The 17,663-nt window shown below is 30.3% G+C and overlaps 1 protein-coding gene across 1 annotated transcript; it reads left to right on the top strand.

The window, feature by feature from the left end:
• Positions 1-12,816: 12,816 nt before the first annotated feature.
• On the top strand, positions 12,817-17,117 carry LOC131060558 (sesquiterpene synthase Cad). Its single transcript, XM_057993823.2, has 11 exons — positions 12,817-12,862; positions 13,091-13,243; positions 13,352-13,530; positions 13,676-13,764; positions 13,845-14,071; positions 14,302-14,420; positions 14,562-14,660; positions 14,949-15,164; positions 15,245-15,383; positions 16,281-16,532; positions 16,642-17,117. Exons 2-11 carry the CDS (start codon positions 13,100-13,102, stop codon positions 16,942-16,944), a joined length of 1,767 nt encoding a protein of 588 aa, XP_057849806.2. The 5' UTR covers positions 12,817-12,862; positions 13,091-13,099; the 3' UTR covers positions 16,945-17,117.
• The last annotated feature ends 546 nt before the right edge of the window (positions 17,118-17,663 follow it).

The raw sequence follows: 17,663 nt of genomic DNA on the forward strand, positions 1-17,663 counted from the left end.
CTCACCTCCAAAAAGAATCCGTTCACATTAGAAAGTATTGCACTTATAATTGTTTTTGCCTGTAACTAACCAATAATTGACTTTTTATACTTTATAAAATATTTGAAACAATATTATAAAATATATTTAATTCACATATATGTTTAATTCATTAAAAAAAAAAGAGGTTAAACACTGACAAATTGAGTTTATGATGAAATTTTGAGTGTTTGTCAAATCTTGATAGGTGTCATGCCCACTTTTTAACCATGTGAACATGACACAACACTAACAATTTTTAAAAAAAAATTTAACACAAATACATGATATTTCAATGGAAATGCAGTTCCCAAAATGTACACACTTAATAAACACATATAGAATAAATGAGTTACACCATAGTTTGCCATTTTTCCAAATTTATTTTTAACTACTTCAAATACATTATACACTTCAAGCAATAGTAGCAAATATCAAGTTACCATTTCAAATAGGATTAACTGATAAACATTAAATTAATGCTTCCTTTGGTTCCCAAGACAATATGCCTCCTTCTTACCCAAATTTCTCTTGCATTCTTTTGTGATGTGATTGCCTTGCCTCCTATACCCGCACTTGCAAGTTGTCTACTTGCCTAGATGTTCAACACAAGGTCAAAGGATTATTAGACACATGATCTCCATAACAAATCATATCACTACTTTAACTAGATCAGTCATACAATAGATAAATATTAATTTTATAAAGATGAATAAGGCATGCATAATAATAGGAAGGTGTGGCAAGATCAATCAAACTCAAAGAGCAATACCTAAGGGCCAGACCTAATGTCTTGGGGGCTCATCACAGATGGCCTTGCCTACATGAAGGAGCAGAGACTTCGTAGTTTATAAAATAATTTAAATCCCATCTAATTTGATGGTAAAAGAGTGGGTATGCAACCCTTTCTAGGGTCCAATTCCCTAGACAATTTTCTCGTCGGCTACCACACACCTAGGTGAAATAGAGATGAAATCTCTAACCAATTTTTTTTTTAATAAAGGGGTCGCACAAGGTATTCTCATAGGTTTCTCCAAGGACATTCACATAGGTTCCCAATGGATAACAAGTCTTAAAGAACCAAGTTCCAACTCAACCTACATCCAACGCCCAACTAGTTCATGGAGACCATACATAGCTAAAAGAGAAAGCATTGATTGTACCATTGCCTCATTTTAGCTTAATTTTTCTTTCATCAGTATTATACTCTTGGTATTAAGCTTACTTGACTCGATCATAGAGATCTCAAGCTAAATTTTATCATATCCTTAAGTTTTCAGGAAGGGTAGGCCCTATTGGGTCTTGAGATAACCTATACTATCCAATACTTGTTACGATACAAGACACCATCCGATGTGTTCTACACAAAAGTCATAATCCGCCTCCTTTAGGAAACCAAATTAAGCCAACATAGTAAGAGAGAATTACTAGACTGGATTTCATAAAAATAAGCTCATTTAGATAATTGGTACATGAACTTAAATCCACAGACAAAACTAATTTGTAGAGGAGGTGTCTAAATTGAAGGTGGTCCAATCCACATGGACAACCTATAATAGAGTGTATACCATGAATGATATGTAAAAAAAAAAAACATAATAAAATAAAATTTAAATTCAAATTTATAAACCCAATAAATTTTCATTTACAATAAAGCCTCCCTTTTTTGATGTAATTATCGATCATAATGCGCATATAGAAACACTATGCCAACACCCTCAAAATAGATAAATTCTAGATTATTCTATCACCATTGAATGTACAACAATCACGAGAAAGTCTCCCATATTTAATCCTAAAAGGATATTACAACCCACCATCAAGTCAAGAAATTTCTTTCCAAAATATGCTTAATGAATCTTAAAACATATATTAATAAGAATATCTTGAACAAAGTTCAAGAGTCACTAGTGTTATTGATCCATACAATTATAATGAATTGAAAGACACTTATCTCCTATCCTTTAACTAACCTTTACTACCTTCAAAATAGAAATGCGGACACATTTCTTATTGGTTCTCCATAAAATCTCCCTAGTATATCAAAACATTTGTTGCTAGACATAATGTGAATCTTGACATTATACATCTACTCCAAATGGTTATTTGATAATTATCAACTACCATAATTTCCTCCTCACATAGAAGAGTACTGATTATACCCACAGTGAATTCCACAATATAAGACCTCTTTCAGCATTGAGCACTATCTCTCATGCATCAACCATATTAAAACGTAGAATTTCATACCATACCCTAAATCCATTGAAAAGAAAATGAATACATAAATGAAAAGAGTTACTTGAGCATTCTCACGAAGATGAATCTTATTATGGGTACAAAACATCTGCTGGACACTATGAATATATAGTATAGCTACCAGGTGATGTGGACGCAGGACACCATTTTCAAGTTATAGTGTGCAGAAGAAAAAAGGTTATACTAAGAAAAATAGCTTTGAAGTTAGCATATGCCTACGGATCTGATACTTTCTACACTCATTATTATGGTTTCAATGCTATTAAAAGAAATTGTGGGAACTCAATAGACCGTTAGTATCCATAATCTTTATTATTAACTTTAGCACACCCAAATTACAAAATTTCTACTTCATTATATTCTAGAGAGAATTCTCAGATATAAATACCTTTCCAAATTTCCAATGAACTTGTTTATGGACCCCCTTATTCACTCATCAGTGCCTTTAAATCTCTTATGCCTTAGCTCTCCAACTACTAGTATTTATTTGAACAATTTTATATATATTTATGAAGTCATTCATCATTTAATATGCAATATTTTAGATATCGTGTAATCTTTACCTCCAATTAGGAGAAACTCAAAGAGAATATAGTTTGCTTATCCCATTTACTTAGATAATGTAATTTCACCCATTATCATCCTAATATATGTATTAGGGAGTCATTTTATTGTAATGAATGTCAAGTATGAAGATATTATTCGGTATATATTATTTGGGGAATGAGTAATATATATATTGAAATGAATATTGTTTAAAATCACCCTTCTATTTATTTTTACTTTCTATTTGTAGTTGGTGATAATAAGTGAGATTGATGAAGATTAATGAAAGTTTCATTCACAATGAATGCTCATTAATAAGAGATATAAGAAATAATAATGGTAACCAGTAATAAAAATAAGACTGTAAAGTATTCTCTATTTTATTTCAAATATCCAAGACAAAATGCATGACTTGGTGTTGACATAAATGTTGGTCAAATCTCTAGTTTTCAAGGCTATTATCTTAGATGTTTAGTTATTCAAAATGATTGATGAATTTAAGATGATCTCAGCTACCACTATATTATTCTCTCTCCTATATCCATCTCACCTTAAATAACAAATGTTGTACTACATTACTACAAAGTTAACTATAAATCCATATTGCTAACACACCATTCACATATTGGGTAAAATTCACTACCTATAATTATTATTACTTTGCTAACTCTTAGCTTCAAGTTTGCCATTTCTTTTTTGACATAAGCATATCTAATAAGAAGGGATGGTTTATTAATTGACTCTAACAAGAACATAAAAGATGAAACAAGATAGAATAACCCTTCATTGAATGCATATTATTATCCTTGTACAAATATATTTATGAATTGAAGCAAAGATCTATGATTTTTGGTCATACCTATACAACTTGACCTTCTGAGCATGTGGGTAAGACTTCCTTGGTGAACAAGTTGTCACAAATCATAAGTCTAAACACAATTCACTTGCACTTGCATTAGCCCTTCTTTCCTTTTTAATAAGATCTAATGTCTCCCACAATCTCCGCAATGGTCAATCCATTATCCAATATGAAAACTAATGGTAGTCCTTATAACTTATGTAAAATAAATTTAAACTAATTAAGGTATGAAACTAATCTATAAATGAAACCATTCTAATTTTGTCTATCTAATAAGTTTAAACTTAATAATGTCATTCCATTTGTTAATAAAGTAAAAAAAAGTAAAGAATGCTCAACATAACAACAATATGTATAAAACCATCATAATTATCATGTACTTGCATTCTCATGTAACTTTAAATATCCAACCGCACTATTATTGCAGCAACATTGGTTCATTTATATCTTACATAAATATAAATTGGATTTACCTTCTTATGGAACGAACACTTTTTAGACCACTCCTAAACCTTATTGTTAAATATAAATATATGCACCTAGTAATTTTCTTCAAATCCATTATTAGTGAGGTGGTGTTAATGGTTATTACCTCATCAGTATTTGGAATTATATATTTTACGAGGACTCATAAGGTATACAATTAACCTTCAAAATGAAAAATGATATACTTATTTAAATCATAACCTTAGTTAAAATGGATGACAATGCCATATAATCCCTTTCATTTTCGTAAATAATTACTACTCATATAAAGGTAACTAAGCCTTGGGACTATAATCATTAGTTTGGTTTCCACACTTGCTTAATCACAATATTGTAATTTGCATCAATTGGTGGACATCTCACATTCTATACTTTCATTATTATTATCCTTCCTGCTAATGATATTAACATATACCAAGCTCAATTGTTTTAATAGTATAAAATATAGAAGTATCCTCCTTCTAATTACCCATAACCATTTTAATAAGAGTTTTAAAGAAAGATAAAAGGTCAATTCCAACACATATTTTGCTAAAATTAACAATAATACTTGATTTCTACTCTTAGTCTTCTTTCCAAAGTAATAGAGCAAGGTAAATAAGAAAAGTACTCACCTTCTCGCCACGAGGTTGTTTCCAGCCACTCACTTCTCTCAAGTCTAAGATAGGATTACCCTTAGTCAAAAATCATCAGCACAACATAGCATCCTAGCCAAAGAAGCATACACTTTTAGTCATCTTATAAAACAAAGCACCTCCATCCACTATAGGTAAAATAACCACACTTTATCCTTTTAAGCTTTTGTTCATTCTGTTGGGAAAAATGGTGTCTCAACCTTGCATTTATGCGAGGTTACTATTTATAGTAAGTTTTTATTTGAGCACGAAATGGTGCGAAACTCTCCCTGAAGCTTCTGGTTGGCTAGATAAGCATTCCGGTAAAGTTTCGTCGCAAGGTCACAGCTAGTTTTGAAGATATTAAAGTTTTCATCTTGGAGGGGTGCAATAAAATGTTTAAACTTAATTTTGGGGACTTTAGAGGCTCCGAAACGCCCTGAAAAGTGGCCGTAACTGGCGAAGCTGGTTACGAGGTGATAGAGCACTTCGCGAGCTTTCCGGCGCTTCAAACGGTTCGTCAATCGGACACCCGGTTCTCAAGTTATGGCCTCCGGAAGTTTGTACTCCTGAAATAGGAAAAATAATTTGTATCGGATACATAAATGAGCTGTAAAAGGGAGCAACACGTGTTGATGTGTGCTTTAACATGTCATAGGGCATCTAGAAGGGAGATAAGGTCGGCTACACCTTATTGGGTGGTTTTAGCCCATGGTTTTGTAATACCGTTTGACGGTTTCTTGTATTGTATCTCCTATTTATGAGGTGTGTGAGATAGAGGTTGTGTGTAAGAGTCTCATGGCTATTGAGTTGCCTCTGAATCTCTGATTAATGCTACTCCTGCGAAGAGCTTGCTCTGCAAGTATTTTGTAATCTGTTTTTGATTGCTGAATAAAATATTGAGCTGCTTTTGGAGGGTGGGGCTTTTCTCCCATAAGGGTTTTCCCCACGTAAATCATTGTGTTGTGGTATGAATGCTATTATATCTATTTCTATTTTCTGTAACTGTTGTAATGATCTGAAAAAGTTTTGCATTACCCTCCTCTCAAGGTTAGTGTAGGAAGTTGTTTCCGCTACTTAAACTTCCTTACACATTCTAGGTTGATATTGAATATCAACTACACCACATTGTATTTTCAATTTTGCATTAAGTATAAAGGTTCTCAACATAATACTATTCTACATGAGCAATATAATCATAATTAAGATGTAACCATAAAACATATGTTCATTCCATCATACTTGAGAAAAGAACCTCAAAGTAGTATCAAGATATAAAACATCCATGTCTAGATAGGTGGGCATCACAATAGTAATGTGATTGTAAAGGATTTTTTTCAAATAGTTTGTCTATGTTGAGACTATAAATACATTCCAAATGTATCTACTTGTTCATTATTATTTCCAAAAATAATATGCATTTTCACAATCATTTATCTCCTAAGATGGTTATAAGAAAAACAAACAATTTTTGTGAAATTTTGAATGTTCATGTGCAATAATCAATACTTTTTACGAAAGGAAATCTATCTAATTTTGACAGGTTCAACTTGTACAAGTGATCATAGCAAACCAAGCCTTCATGACACAATGACTATATCCACTATTCTTCATAAGAAAATAGTCTTTGCATATTTAGGAGCTACACATCCAAGGTTCCCATAAGCCTTTTGGAGATGCACTCTTTTCCCTTAACAAAAGCTATTTTTCCTATCTAAAATTGAATACTTAAGGAATAAAATCATCCATTAACATAAAGTTGCTAACCTTAAAAATCATGATGTATGACATAGAGATTTGAACTGCCATGCAAGTACACAAGTCCTCTTACTACACCAATAGCTATTTTTTCATGTGTGCATCTCAATCTAGTGGACTTGTCCTTTTCTCTTGCTACCAACTTATCCAAGTTTTAAAAATACAATCAACTGAACATATCCATCTATGTCATGAATTCCCACCCTCCTTGTGAGAACACTCACTACCAAGTTGAGTCCATCTTCCAAAACCTCCATTTCCAAGTATGTTCTTAGGAATGAATCTATCTATAACCTTTTCAAGCCAAACTAGTTTAAATTTTCTAGTTAATTTTTGTATTATCCATAATTGAAATAAATGAAAATAATGTTGAACTTGGTATGTTACGAGAGAGGATGGAATCACCACTTGATCTTTTTTGATGGGCATAAAAAATACATAAATGTTTAACAAATGAAATGCAATTGTCAACTTTTCACTAGAGTGACAAAGGAATAACACTTTTTACTCCTCCACATCATCAAGAACTATTTTAAATCTAAAAAATCTCTTGTTGCCTTGGAAAGATGATTTTTTTTTTTTTATCTTTTATACTTCCACTTAGGAGTAGATAGGAGGATGTTAGAACTATGAAATTTGGCTTTACAATTGCCAATTGCATTTATTTATGTCTTTAATTCCCTTTGAATGATCCATTCTCTACATAGCATTACATTTCATGAGATGACATCTCATTGGAATATTTTGTCATTAAGTTATGTGCTTTGATTCTCTAATAAATCTATTTGAAGAAGAAAGGATAACAAAAATGATCAAGGAAATGGAGGTGCACTGTGATTTGGAGGAGGAAAAGGGGAAGGATATTGAGACAAAAATGGAGAGTGAGAAGGATGAGAATGTTGGTGAAGAGGAAGACGGATGACAACTTTTTACAAATGGCTCTAATCAGCCTTACATATAGATTCACCATGACTTAAAATGAACATAAAAACTCAAATGTGATTGAATTTACTCATGGATTGTATTTTATCTTCTTGTAGCCTCTTGGTGCTTAAAATACTTTGATTTGCACTGTGATTTGGAGGAGGAAAAGGGGAAGGATATTGAGACAAAAATGGAGAGTGAGAAGGATGAGAACGTTGGTGAAGAGGAAGAAGGGGTTAACTCTGAAAACCCTTACTCTAACCCTATGGGCTTGGATAGCAGGAATGTCGCCCTGAATTCTAAGGAGGAAGACAACCCTAATTCTATGGGCACTGAGTAGGGTAGGGATTCAGCGAATACTATTTTGAATACTGCCCGTAACTGTACTCTGGAATCCTTCAACTTCCAGAAATGGGTTATTGACAACATTACTAGCATTCAGAGCAAACAGAGGGACTTGGAAAATAAGATAAACAATTTGATTAAGGAAACAAATTCGGGGAAAAAGAATGAGGAGACAGAAACCAGTGAAGCTGAGGATGAATTCGAGATGGAGGACTGGCTGGAAAAGACCCGATTAAAGGGGATTTGAAACATCTGGAGGATATTATCAAAATTGTGAAAGAACAGGTTGAGGAGGATAAAGACAGTATCAATACCCGGGTTGCTCGAACTGAGAAGGCTCTGAAAAGCTTCATGAACCACAGTCTTGAGGTCCTAAGAGTTTCGTCACATAATATGAATGCCTTGGTGGATCACTTAGAGAGGAAAAATCAGGATAAGAACTTGGTAATCATTGAAGATGTACCAACCTCCAGCTCCACCCATCAAATTTCCAGGCGAAGGACCAGGCAGAACACCACTGAGATGGAGACCAAAACGAAAGACATCCAGCTAAAACAGGAGAGCAATGATCTGAGGGAAGCAGCCAAGGCGATGATGCTATTGGTTCAGAATGCTGAGGAGTCTATAAAAGTGTTCAATTGATATGTAATGTTGGGTTGTGGATGCCAATTACTTGTTGGCTCCTTGCTGTCTTTTTGTCCTAGCTGTTGGTTTTTGTGCTGGTCTTTTGCAGCTGTTTTGTCTTGTTTCTTTCATGCTCATCTTCCGTATTGTAAGCGAGTTTTGGGTCCCTTAAAACCTTTTTTTTCTTAATCAAAAACAAAAATGATCAAGATTTCAGAGTAGAAGGTTCAAAATCCAATACAAAATGAAGGTCAAATATATTTGGTGTTGGTTGTTAGCATGTTTTATTTTTTTGTGCTCTTACGTATCATTAGCTACCCATGGGTCCCATATAAGCTATTTGACCTCATAGATATTACTAAAATCTTTCATTCTTTTGTTAGTTTATTCTTCCACATTCATGTCAAATAGTTTATATTTCTACATTCCCCTTTACATAGCCAAGGCTATCATGCCTAAAACATTTGTTTGTTAAGAAAATTGTAGCCATACATATTTGACAATTTTTACATAACCCAATTGAGATTTCAATCAAATGAGCACATAGAATCCACAAGAAAAGAATAGACAACATATCCATCAAATTTGGCACAAGGTATACCTTGGGAAAACTCTCATGAGGGAAAAATCCAACCTCCAAAAGCATCTATCATCATGTATTATCAATAATGCAGCATTACAAATACAACCATGAAGGCTTTCGAAACCCCAACCATCAACAAGCACTCCATGTGAACAAGCATGTAACCACACATCTGATGACATCTTCCAACCTCCACAAATGCTAAAATTGGCTAACTCAAACAACTACCCTTGTAGTTAATTTTATAGACATAATCTCCCACAAAACCACCAAATGGCATTACATCAAAACCATGTGCTAATATGAAGGGCTAACTACTTCATTGACCCCACATCTAATATTTGGTACTTTATCAAATTTACTTTCCTCATTATTAAATAATTCTAATATAATATCCCAATGTTACAATACAACTCATAAAGTGGCCCCAAGAATATTTCAAGGGAATCTCTACACTTTAGAATTAATAGAGAAATAAAAAATTTATTTTATAGTTATACAATTCTATGCAAGTTTTTCTATCCATAGATAAAAGAATGAAATGGATAAGGACAAATCTTCAATGGTATAATCAAATATAATTTAAAAATAATTTAATTGTGGCAAAACACTTTAAATGTGACAACAACAATATTTTTGAACATAAAGTCCAAACTTGAAAAGTAATAAAAGACAAGAAACCAATTAAGAGATCCCTAGGAACATGACATTCAAACCCTCAACCTCTAGCTCAAAATCACTCAATGAGTGTTAATAAATCTACCAACCCCACACCACCACAAATAACTAATAGAGAAATAAAAAAAATATTTTATAGTTATATAATTGTACACGATTTTTCTATCCATAGATAAAAGAATGTTACAGATGAGGATGAGTCTTCAATGGTATAATCAAATATAATTTAAAAAAAAATTAATTGTGACAAAGCAATTTAAATGCGACAACAACATTATTTTTGAACAAAAAATCTAAACCTAAAAAGTAATAAAAAAACAAGAATCAAGAAATCCCTAGGGACATAGAATTCAAACCCTCAACCTCTAGGTCACAAACACTCAATGACATCAATCAATCTATCAACCCTACCCTACTACAAATATATTATTAAACCCAACAAAAAAAAGACATTCTTAAAGATAAAAATACTTTAAACATGACAAATCACTTTAAACGTGACAAAACACTTTATATTCAACAAAACAACATTATTTTTGAGCATAAATCAAAACCTAAAATATAATAAAAGACAAGACACAAATCAAAATTATATTCTACACAATAAACTAACAAACTATGTATAACAAAAGATACAAGATTGAGGTGGAGGATGCACCACATTCATGTGACAGAACGTGACAAAACACTTTATATGTAACAAAAACATTTTACATAGATTAAACAATATTGTTTTCAAATATAAAATCTAAATCTAAAAAATAATAAAAGACAAAAAACGAAACAAAATTATATTCTAGCATATAACAAAAGACACAAGATTGAAGTTGACAATGATATTGCACCAAATTCATGTCCTTTTGCACATGGAAATGCACTAGCTTACACTTAGGCAAGTAGTGTTTTCCCTACCTAATATCTATTATAGGCCAACAAATTTCACTTGCAATTTGATTCTTCAATTTCAACTGGAACTCTTCAATAATTCAATTTCTGAACTTGAACTATAACTCTATAAATATAAGTGTGTGCAATAATGAGGAAAATAAGGTGAGAATAAATAAAAGAGGGGGACAAGAAGGAATACGAGTAAATAATTTATTTGTGAGTTGAATTTGAAGTGGTAGATGTAATACCCTCAAAATGGTCATCTAAACCATGGGCCCTTAATCTTGACAACATCACCAAGGTCCTAACCAAAGGCAATTAAATCAATCTTGAGCACATAATTAATTCTTTAATCACCAAATATCACATGGCAAATTAATTACTCAATATTAATTAAATATTTATTTAATTAATTGAATCATTCCAAGAATATCATTTTGATCAAATTATCCTACTTTAATTTATTAAATATCCTAGCATATTTAATTAATTAATAAATTTGGCATTTAATCATGCAAAAAAAAGAATTAATCACAAAGCAAGAGTTGAATTGAAAATTAAACAAAAAGAATTGAATTGAGAGAGAAATCAAACTTGAGATATTATTTCTTTTTCTAAATTTGGAACTTGAAATTAGAAAATCAATTAATTGAATTATTGATTATTCTCTAAAATTGGAACTCAAAGCTTTTCAGAAAAAAGAAGCTCAGTTGCATTGAAAATACCCTTTTTCTTGAATAAATAAAAGAATTATCTATTTTTATCACAAATGCATGGAATTAATTTAATTATTATTTCTAATGCAACTTGAACTTCTTATCTAAATGCATTTCAATTATACTATAATTGGAATCTATCTCAAGGTTAACTGAACCTGATTTCTCAATTATTTTCAGTTAATCCTAAATTGAGCTTTTTTTATCATCTCTCTTGTAATTCTCTATAAATTCAGCCTTCAGCTCTCATTCTAATTCGTCCCAGAGATTTTTGAGAACATGCTTGGAGATTATTATCACGCTAATTTCGTTCTGGAGTCATTGAAGGTCATTGTGCTTTTTTAGATTATTTGCATCCATATTTAGTTTATCCATATTGCTTGAATTCATTATTGCTTGAATTATTCATCCATCTTGCATCTATATAGTTAATATCATATAGATTAAATCCTTCGTCTTGGTGTAGTCTAGTCACTGGTATTGCTTATAAAAAATCTGAGAGCAATCTTATACTCACATCTTTTAGAAGGCAATTAGTCGCTTTGTTATGGTTTATTACTTATTGATTATTTATTTACTAACCATACATGTAATGACTTAATTGAAGTGTTGTGCTTGCAGCTAGAGACAATTTTTTCACACACACAGTGGATAGTATTGAGAAGAGTGTGGAGACTTTTCAAGAAGATATTGAAAGGAAAAAGATAACTACTTAGCTTGAGATATAACATTTTTCTTTATTATTATTTTATTGCAAAACAATTGATGTCTTTACATGGGTTTCAAATAGAATGTATTTTAATAATATAAAAATAAATAAAATAGATAAATGAACTCATAAGTTAAAAAGTAATTATTTATACAATATTTCGTACTTCACTTTAAAATTAATAGAGAAATAAAAAATAAAATTTACAATTATATAATTGTATGCAAGTTTATCTATGCATAGATAAAAGAATGAAATTGATAAGGATGAATCTTCAATGGTATAATCAAATATAATTTAAATATACTTTAATTGTGATAAAATATTTTAAATGTGACAACACGATATTTTATAACATAAAGTCTAAACATAAAAAGTAATAAAAAACAAGAAACCAATCAAGAGATTCCTAGAGACATAAGATTCAAACCCTCAACTTCAATGATTGTCACTCAATCTATCGACCACACCCAACCCCAAACATACAATCTAAACCTAAAAGTGAAGAAATGAATCAAAATTATATTGTAGACAATGTACTAGTACAAAAGACAAAAGATTGAAGTTGACGTTCCACCAAATTCATGTCCTTTTGCACATGCATCAATTTGAAAATGCACTCACTCACGTCCTTTTGCACATGCATCAATTTGAAAATGCACTCACGTCCTTTTGCACAGGTAATATCAATTACTATGAGAAGAAAAATACACGTGAAAATTCATGAATTCAAACTCTTCAATAATTCAATTTGGTTTGAACTTGAACTGCAACTCTCTATAAATATATGCAGTGCTCACACCACACTTGTCAAGCCTATCAAGAGTCACTCGCTTAAAGCTTCATTGCATATAGGTACTCGCATATTCATTTTATTCAGTCTATCAATAAATATTATTTGAGAGGGCACTGCCTTATCTATTTAGTTAGTATTAGAGTTAATTTTAGCCTAAAACTTAAGTGGAGAATAAAGCATTTTCATGACTCTGTTACATATTTTGTTTGTTATATATTGGATCCAGGAGGTAGGAGGTAGTATCAATTAATGTACTAAGTGTATTTTGTGTTTGTTTACTTCTTTAGATATCTATCATGGCAGAAGTGTTTGAAACTTCTAGTATTTCAGCATCTTCCAAATTAGGAGCTGATGAAGATTGCATCACTCGTCGGAAAGGAAATCATCACCCTAATTTGTGGAGCGACGATTTCATACAGTCTCTTAGTTCTCCATATGAAGTATGAGAGATTATTACGTTTTGATTCATACACATTTATGCTATATTATATATTTTCTATTGTGAAATCTCATGCAAACGAGTCATTATTATTGTCTTGTGTAATCAGGATTCCTCATACTATGAGCATAGGGAAATACTAATTAATGAGATTCATGATATGTTTTCTAATGGAGAAGAACACTTTAGTCTACATGAAAGGATTTTGTTTGTTGATGTTCTACAACGCTTGGGAATAGATCGACATTTTCAAGAGGAAATAAAAATGATGCTTGACAATATTTACAAGTATGTATATTTTGTCATTTTGTTTATTATACATGTGCTCATGTATTTAATTTCAAAATACTAATTATTTGGAAGTACATCAAATGCTACATTGTAGATGTTGGATTTAAGAATGTTTTTAATCAAATAATGTCATCATTAATAGGTATTGGAATCATAACATTATTGGTGATCTCAACATGATGGCTCTAGGATTTCGGATACTACGATTGAATAGATATGATGTTTCCTCAGGTGGTGATTTTTTTTTTTTTGGATTTCCTTTGTATTGCAAAGTTTTTCAAGTCGCTAGAATATTTGGGATTTGTGAGCAGATGTTTTTCAAAAATTTAAAGCTGAAGAAGGCCAATTCTTTGGGTTTGGATCTAGCCATGAAGATACAAAATTAGCAATTATGTTGAATTTATATAAAGCTTCAGAGCTAGATTTTCCTGATGAAAAAATCTTAAAAGAAGCTAGAGTTTTTGCATCTACATACCTACAACGGGCTATGAAGGAATATGGTGACATAAAAGAAAAGAAAAATCCACTTTTGATAGAGGTAAGTACTTTTCCATGAAAGGGATTATCATTCGCGTTATCTTTTAAATGTTTAAGAAAACATAAAATTTGAATGAGGTCTTTCCTATCAAATGCTTGTTAATTTTTACAAAGACAAATGGTCAGCTATTAAGTATAACATTTTATATAGCTTAATCACTTATTGGTTGAATAGTATTCGTAATTTTATATATGTATAACATCTTTTTAATAAAATGATGTCTTTTTTAGATTGAATATTCTATGAAATATGCTTGGAGATCTAGGATTCCAAGATGGGAGGCTTGGAACTTTATTCAGATATTTGAACAACAAATTTACAATGGTTCATTTGCCAATAACATTTATAAGTAAGATCAAAGTTTATGTGTGATCTCAATGCTTACTTAAAATTAAAAAGTTGATAAAAAATTAATCTTTCAATCTATTATGACATTTTGAATTAATGGTAAAGAAAATAAGTTTAATGTCATGTTTATAATTTCTCTCAGGATTCCAAACACATATAGCCAAAAGCTATTGGAACTAGCAATTTTGGACTTCAATATTTTACAAGCTCAACATCAATCTGAATTGAAATTAGTGTCCACGTGAGTATTAGTCAAATTGAGTACATTTTTTCAATAAATATTCCCCTAAGTATCAAACAAGATAAATATAGAGACATTTTGATTATTTTATTAAAAATTTGATTCTATTAATAATGTACATTAATTGCATCTTTACTCGAACAAAGAACGCCTATTAATAAACTAGTTGAAGATTGAGAAAGGTAATTTAAATATCAAAATTAATTACTATTTTTATAAATTAAAATATAGCCAATCTAGGAAAATGGATTTATAGTAATGTAATGTTGTGCAATCTTTGTGTGCTAGATGGTGGAAAAATTCAAGTGTAATTCAACTTGATTTCTTTCGGCATCGTCATGTGGAATTTTACTTTTGGTGGGCTTCCTCATTATTTGAACCGGAGTTCAACACAAGTAGAATTGGTTTTACAAAATTGGCTACCAACATTTCCCTCATTGATGATACTTATGACACTTATGGGATCATTGATGAGTTGCGATCATTCACAACAGCCTTAATAAGGTATTCAATTAAATACTAATCCTAGATTATGTTGAATGTCTAATTCACTTTTTGACTTTATTTGTTTAATTCTATTCTAGATGGGATATTTCCACAATTGAGAATCTTCCAGACTATATGAAAATCGCATTCAAATTTTCATACCAGATACACAAGGAAGTTGCAAGTGAAGCTGAAAGAAAGCATGGTTCTTTTGTTCACAAATACATTCAATCTTGTGTAAGTACAAATATATTAACTATTTGACCTTGAAATTTATTTAAAGCTCATTATTATCTACATCAATTATTAACTTATTATATATTTTTATCACAAGTTCGATTTTTGCTTTTTAATTTTCATACTTTAGATGATTTGTTTACACAATTAAATATAAACTCATAATAGTTTACTATTATTATAAATAATTTGATCCCATAGTAAAAGTTATTTATTTATTTTATTAAATGAAAGTATGTATTATATTTTTAAAAAAGATATATAAAAGATATTATATTATTTCCTTCATTTTTAATATTGGAACATAAATTGATAACTATTATTTACACCATGTTGATTTCTACAACAACAAAAAATTACATATTCACAAAAAAAATTTGTCATCCAAAATTATCTTTAATAGAATAATATAATTATAGTTATATTTAAGTTGAATACTTTAAACATATTTTATTTGAATATATTTAAAAATTAAAATTAAGTAAATTAACTTTATCAGATTTCTACAATCCATAACTGTATCATTTAGCTACTTCTGAATTTGATCGTGTGAATTTTTTTGCATCACACAAAAAAATTCACACAATGAAATTCAGAAAGTTAAATGATACAATCAAATAAATACTTATAATTTTTTATCATCCATTTTCTAAATAGTGAAAATATTTTTATTTCTATTTCTTAAATGAAAATATGTGGTATTCATTACTCTAAATTTTATAGATCATATTTTCTCTCCACAAGGTTATAATGTTAAAATTTTAATTCTAGAAAAATAAAAAATATTATAATTTATATTAAACTTTTAGAAATACTATTGTACATACTCTATAAATGTTTACAATTCTATTTTCAAAATTCAATGTTTTAAACTAATATTCATTTGTATTGTTTTAGTGGAAGAGTTTTATCTCATCTTATATGCAAGAAGCAGAATGGATAGCTTCTAATCATACACCAGGTTTTGATGAATATCTAATGAATGGGACAAAAAGTAGTGGCATGAGAAATCTATTGGTCCATTCATTAATACTAATGAACATTCCATTATCTGATGAGATGTTGGCACAACTTGATATCCCATCATCAAAGTTGCAAGATCTTGTATCATTGACTACACGACTAGTGGATGATATCAAAGATTTTGAGGTAAATTATATAAATGTTAGTTACTTAAGTGTAAAAATAATATTAACAATTTGAAAAAATATTGAAATAAAGGAAACCATGCACTAATATATCTTTGATAATTTTGAAGGATGAGAAAGCTCGTGGAGAGACAGCCTCAAGCATCGAGTGTTATATGAAAGACAACCCTGGTTCTACAAGGGAAGATGCTTTAAACTATATCACAAATTATATTGAGAGTTGTGTACAAGAGTTAAATAAGGAGTTTCTCAAGCCTTCAAATATACCAGATTATTGTAGGAACCTATATTTCAATGCTGGAATGCGAGGTATATTTTTCTTATTCAAGGATGTTGATGGTTTAACATTTTCTCATCACAAGGAGATACAAGATGCAATAACAAAGATTCTGGTGGAACCAATCATACCATAGACTAGAATTTAGATTATGTAGTATAATTAGTATCATGTCCCCAAAAATGCTACTTAAAACACTTTTTAAAATGTGGACTATCTCTCATTATAGTTTGGATGAGAGTATTGATTGATATCTCATTGTAATATTATGAATCCTATTTTCAATGTCAGATAGAACATTATAATTAATGTGTTTGTCATTCTAGATTTTTAAAGATATGAAATATGAAATTATTGATAATTTATTTACTAATAATGTATAGTTTGGATGTTGTTTTGTTTGCGAGTATTGAGAAAGAATAATCTCAACATGAATAATAATGGAAGTACACCAATGAAATGTGTTTGATTATAACTTCATTGTTGTTATATGTCATGTATTCATGATTCTATGTATCACTAGGTGGTTGTAGTAATTAATGTATGCACATAATTATTGAAATGATAAAACCTTAGTATGTTCAATTACTTATTTTTATTATTAATAGTTAATATAAAAAAAGTAATTTAAATCAAACAAATAGTATAATTTTATACACGGGAGAGATGGATTAAGTATAGACATAGAGAGAGTTGAAGAAACAACTAGTCCTCGTACATGCAAGAGCGCCAAAATGACCATTTAAAATGTGTTTGAAAATGTTTTAATTATGATTATATAATGTGTGTTCATGGTGTTATGTATGGTTAGATTCTAAAATTAATTTATATGTATAGAAGAAAAAATATTTATAT

The sequence above is a fragment of the Cryptomeria japonica genome, chromosome 8 (genome assembly GCF_030272615.1).
Source record: "Cryptomeria japonica chromosome 8, Sugi_1.0, whole genome shotgun sequence".
NCBI classification, from domain to species: Eukaryota; Viridiplantae; Streptophyta; class Pinopsida; order Cupressales; family Cupressaceae; genus Cryptomeria; species Cryptomeria japonica.

Bases quoted from the DNA above. Each gene is read 5' to 3' on its own strand.
- LOC131060558 (XM_057993823.2), top strand. From the start codon at position 13,100: ATGGCAGAAGTGTTTGAAACTTCTAGTATTTCAGCATCTTCCAAATTA. The intron at 14,072-14,301 runs GTAAGTACTTTT...TGTCTTTTTTAG, and splicing joins AAAATCCACTTTTGATAGAG to ATTGAATATTCTATGAAATA. The intron at 14,421-14,561 runs GTAAGATCAAAG...AATTTCTCTCAG, and splicing joins TTTGCCAATAACATTTATAA to GATTCCAAACACATATAGCC.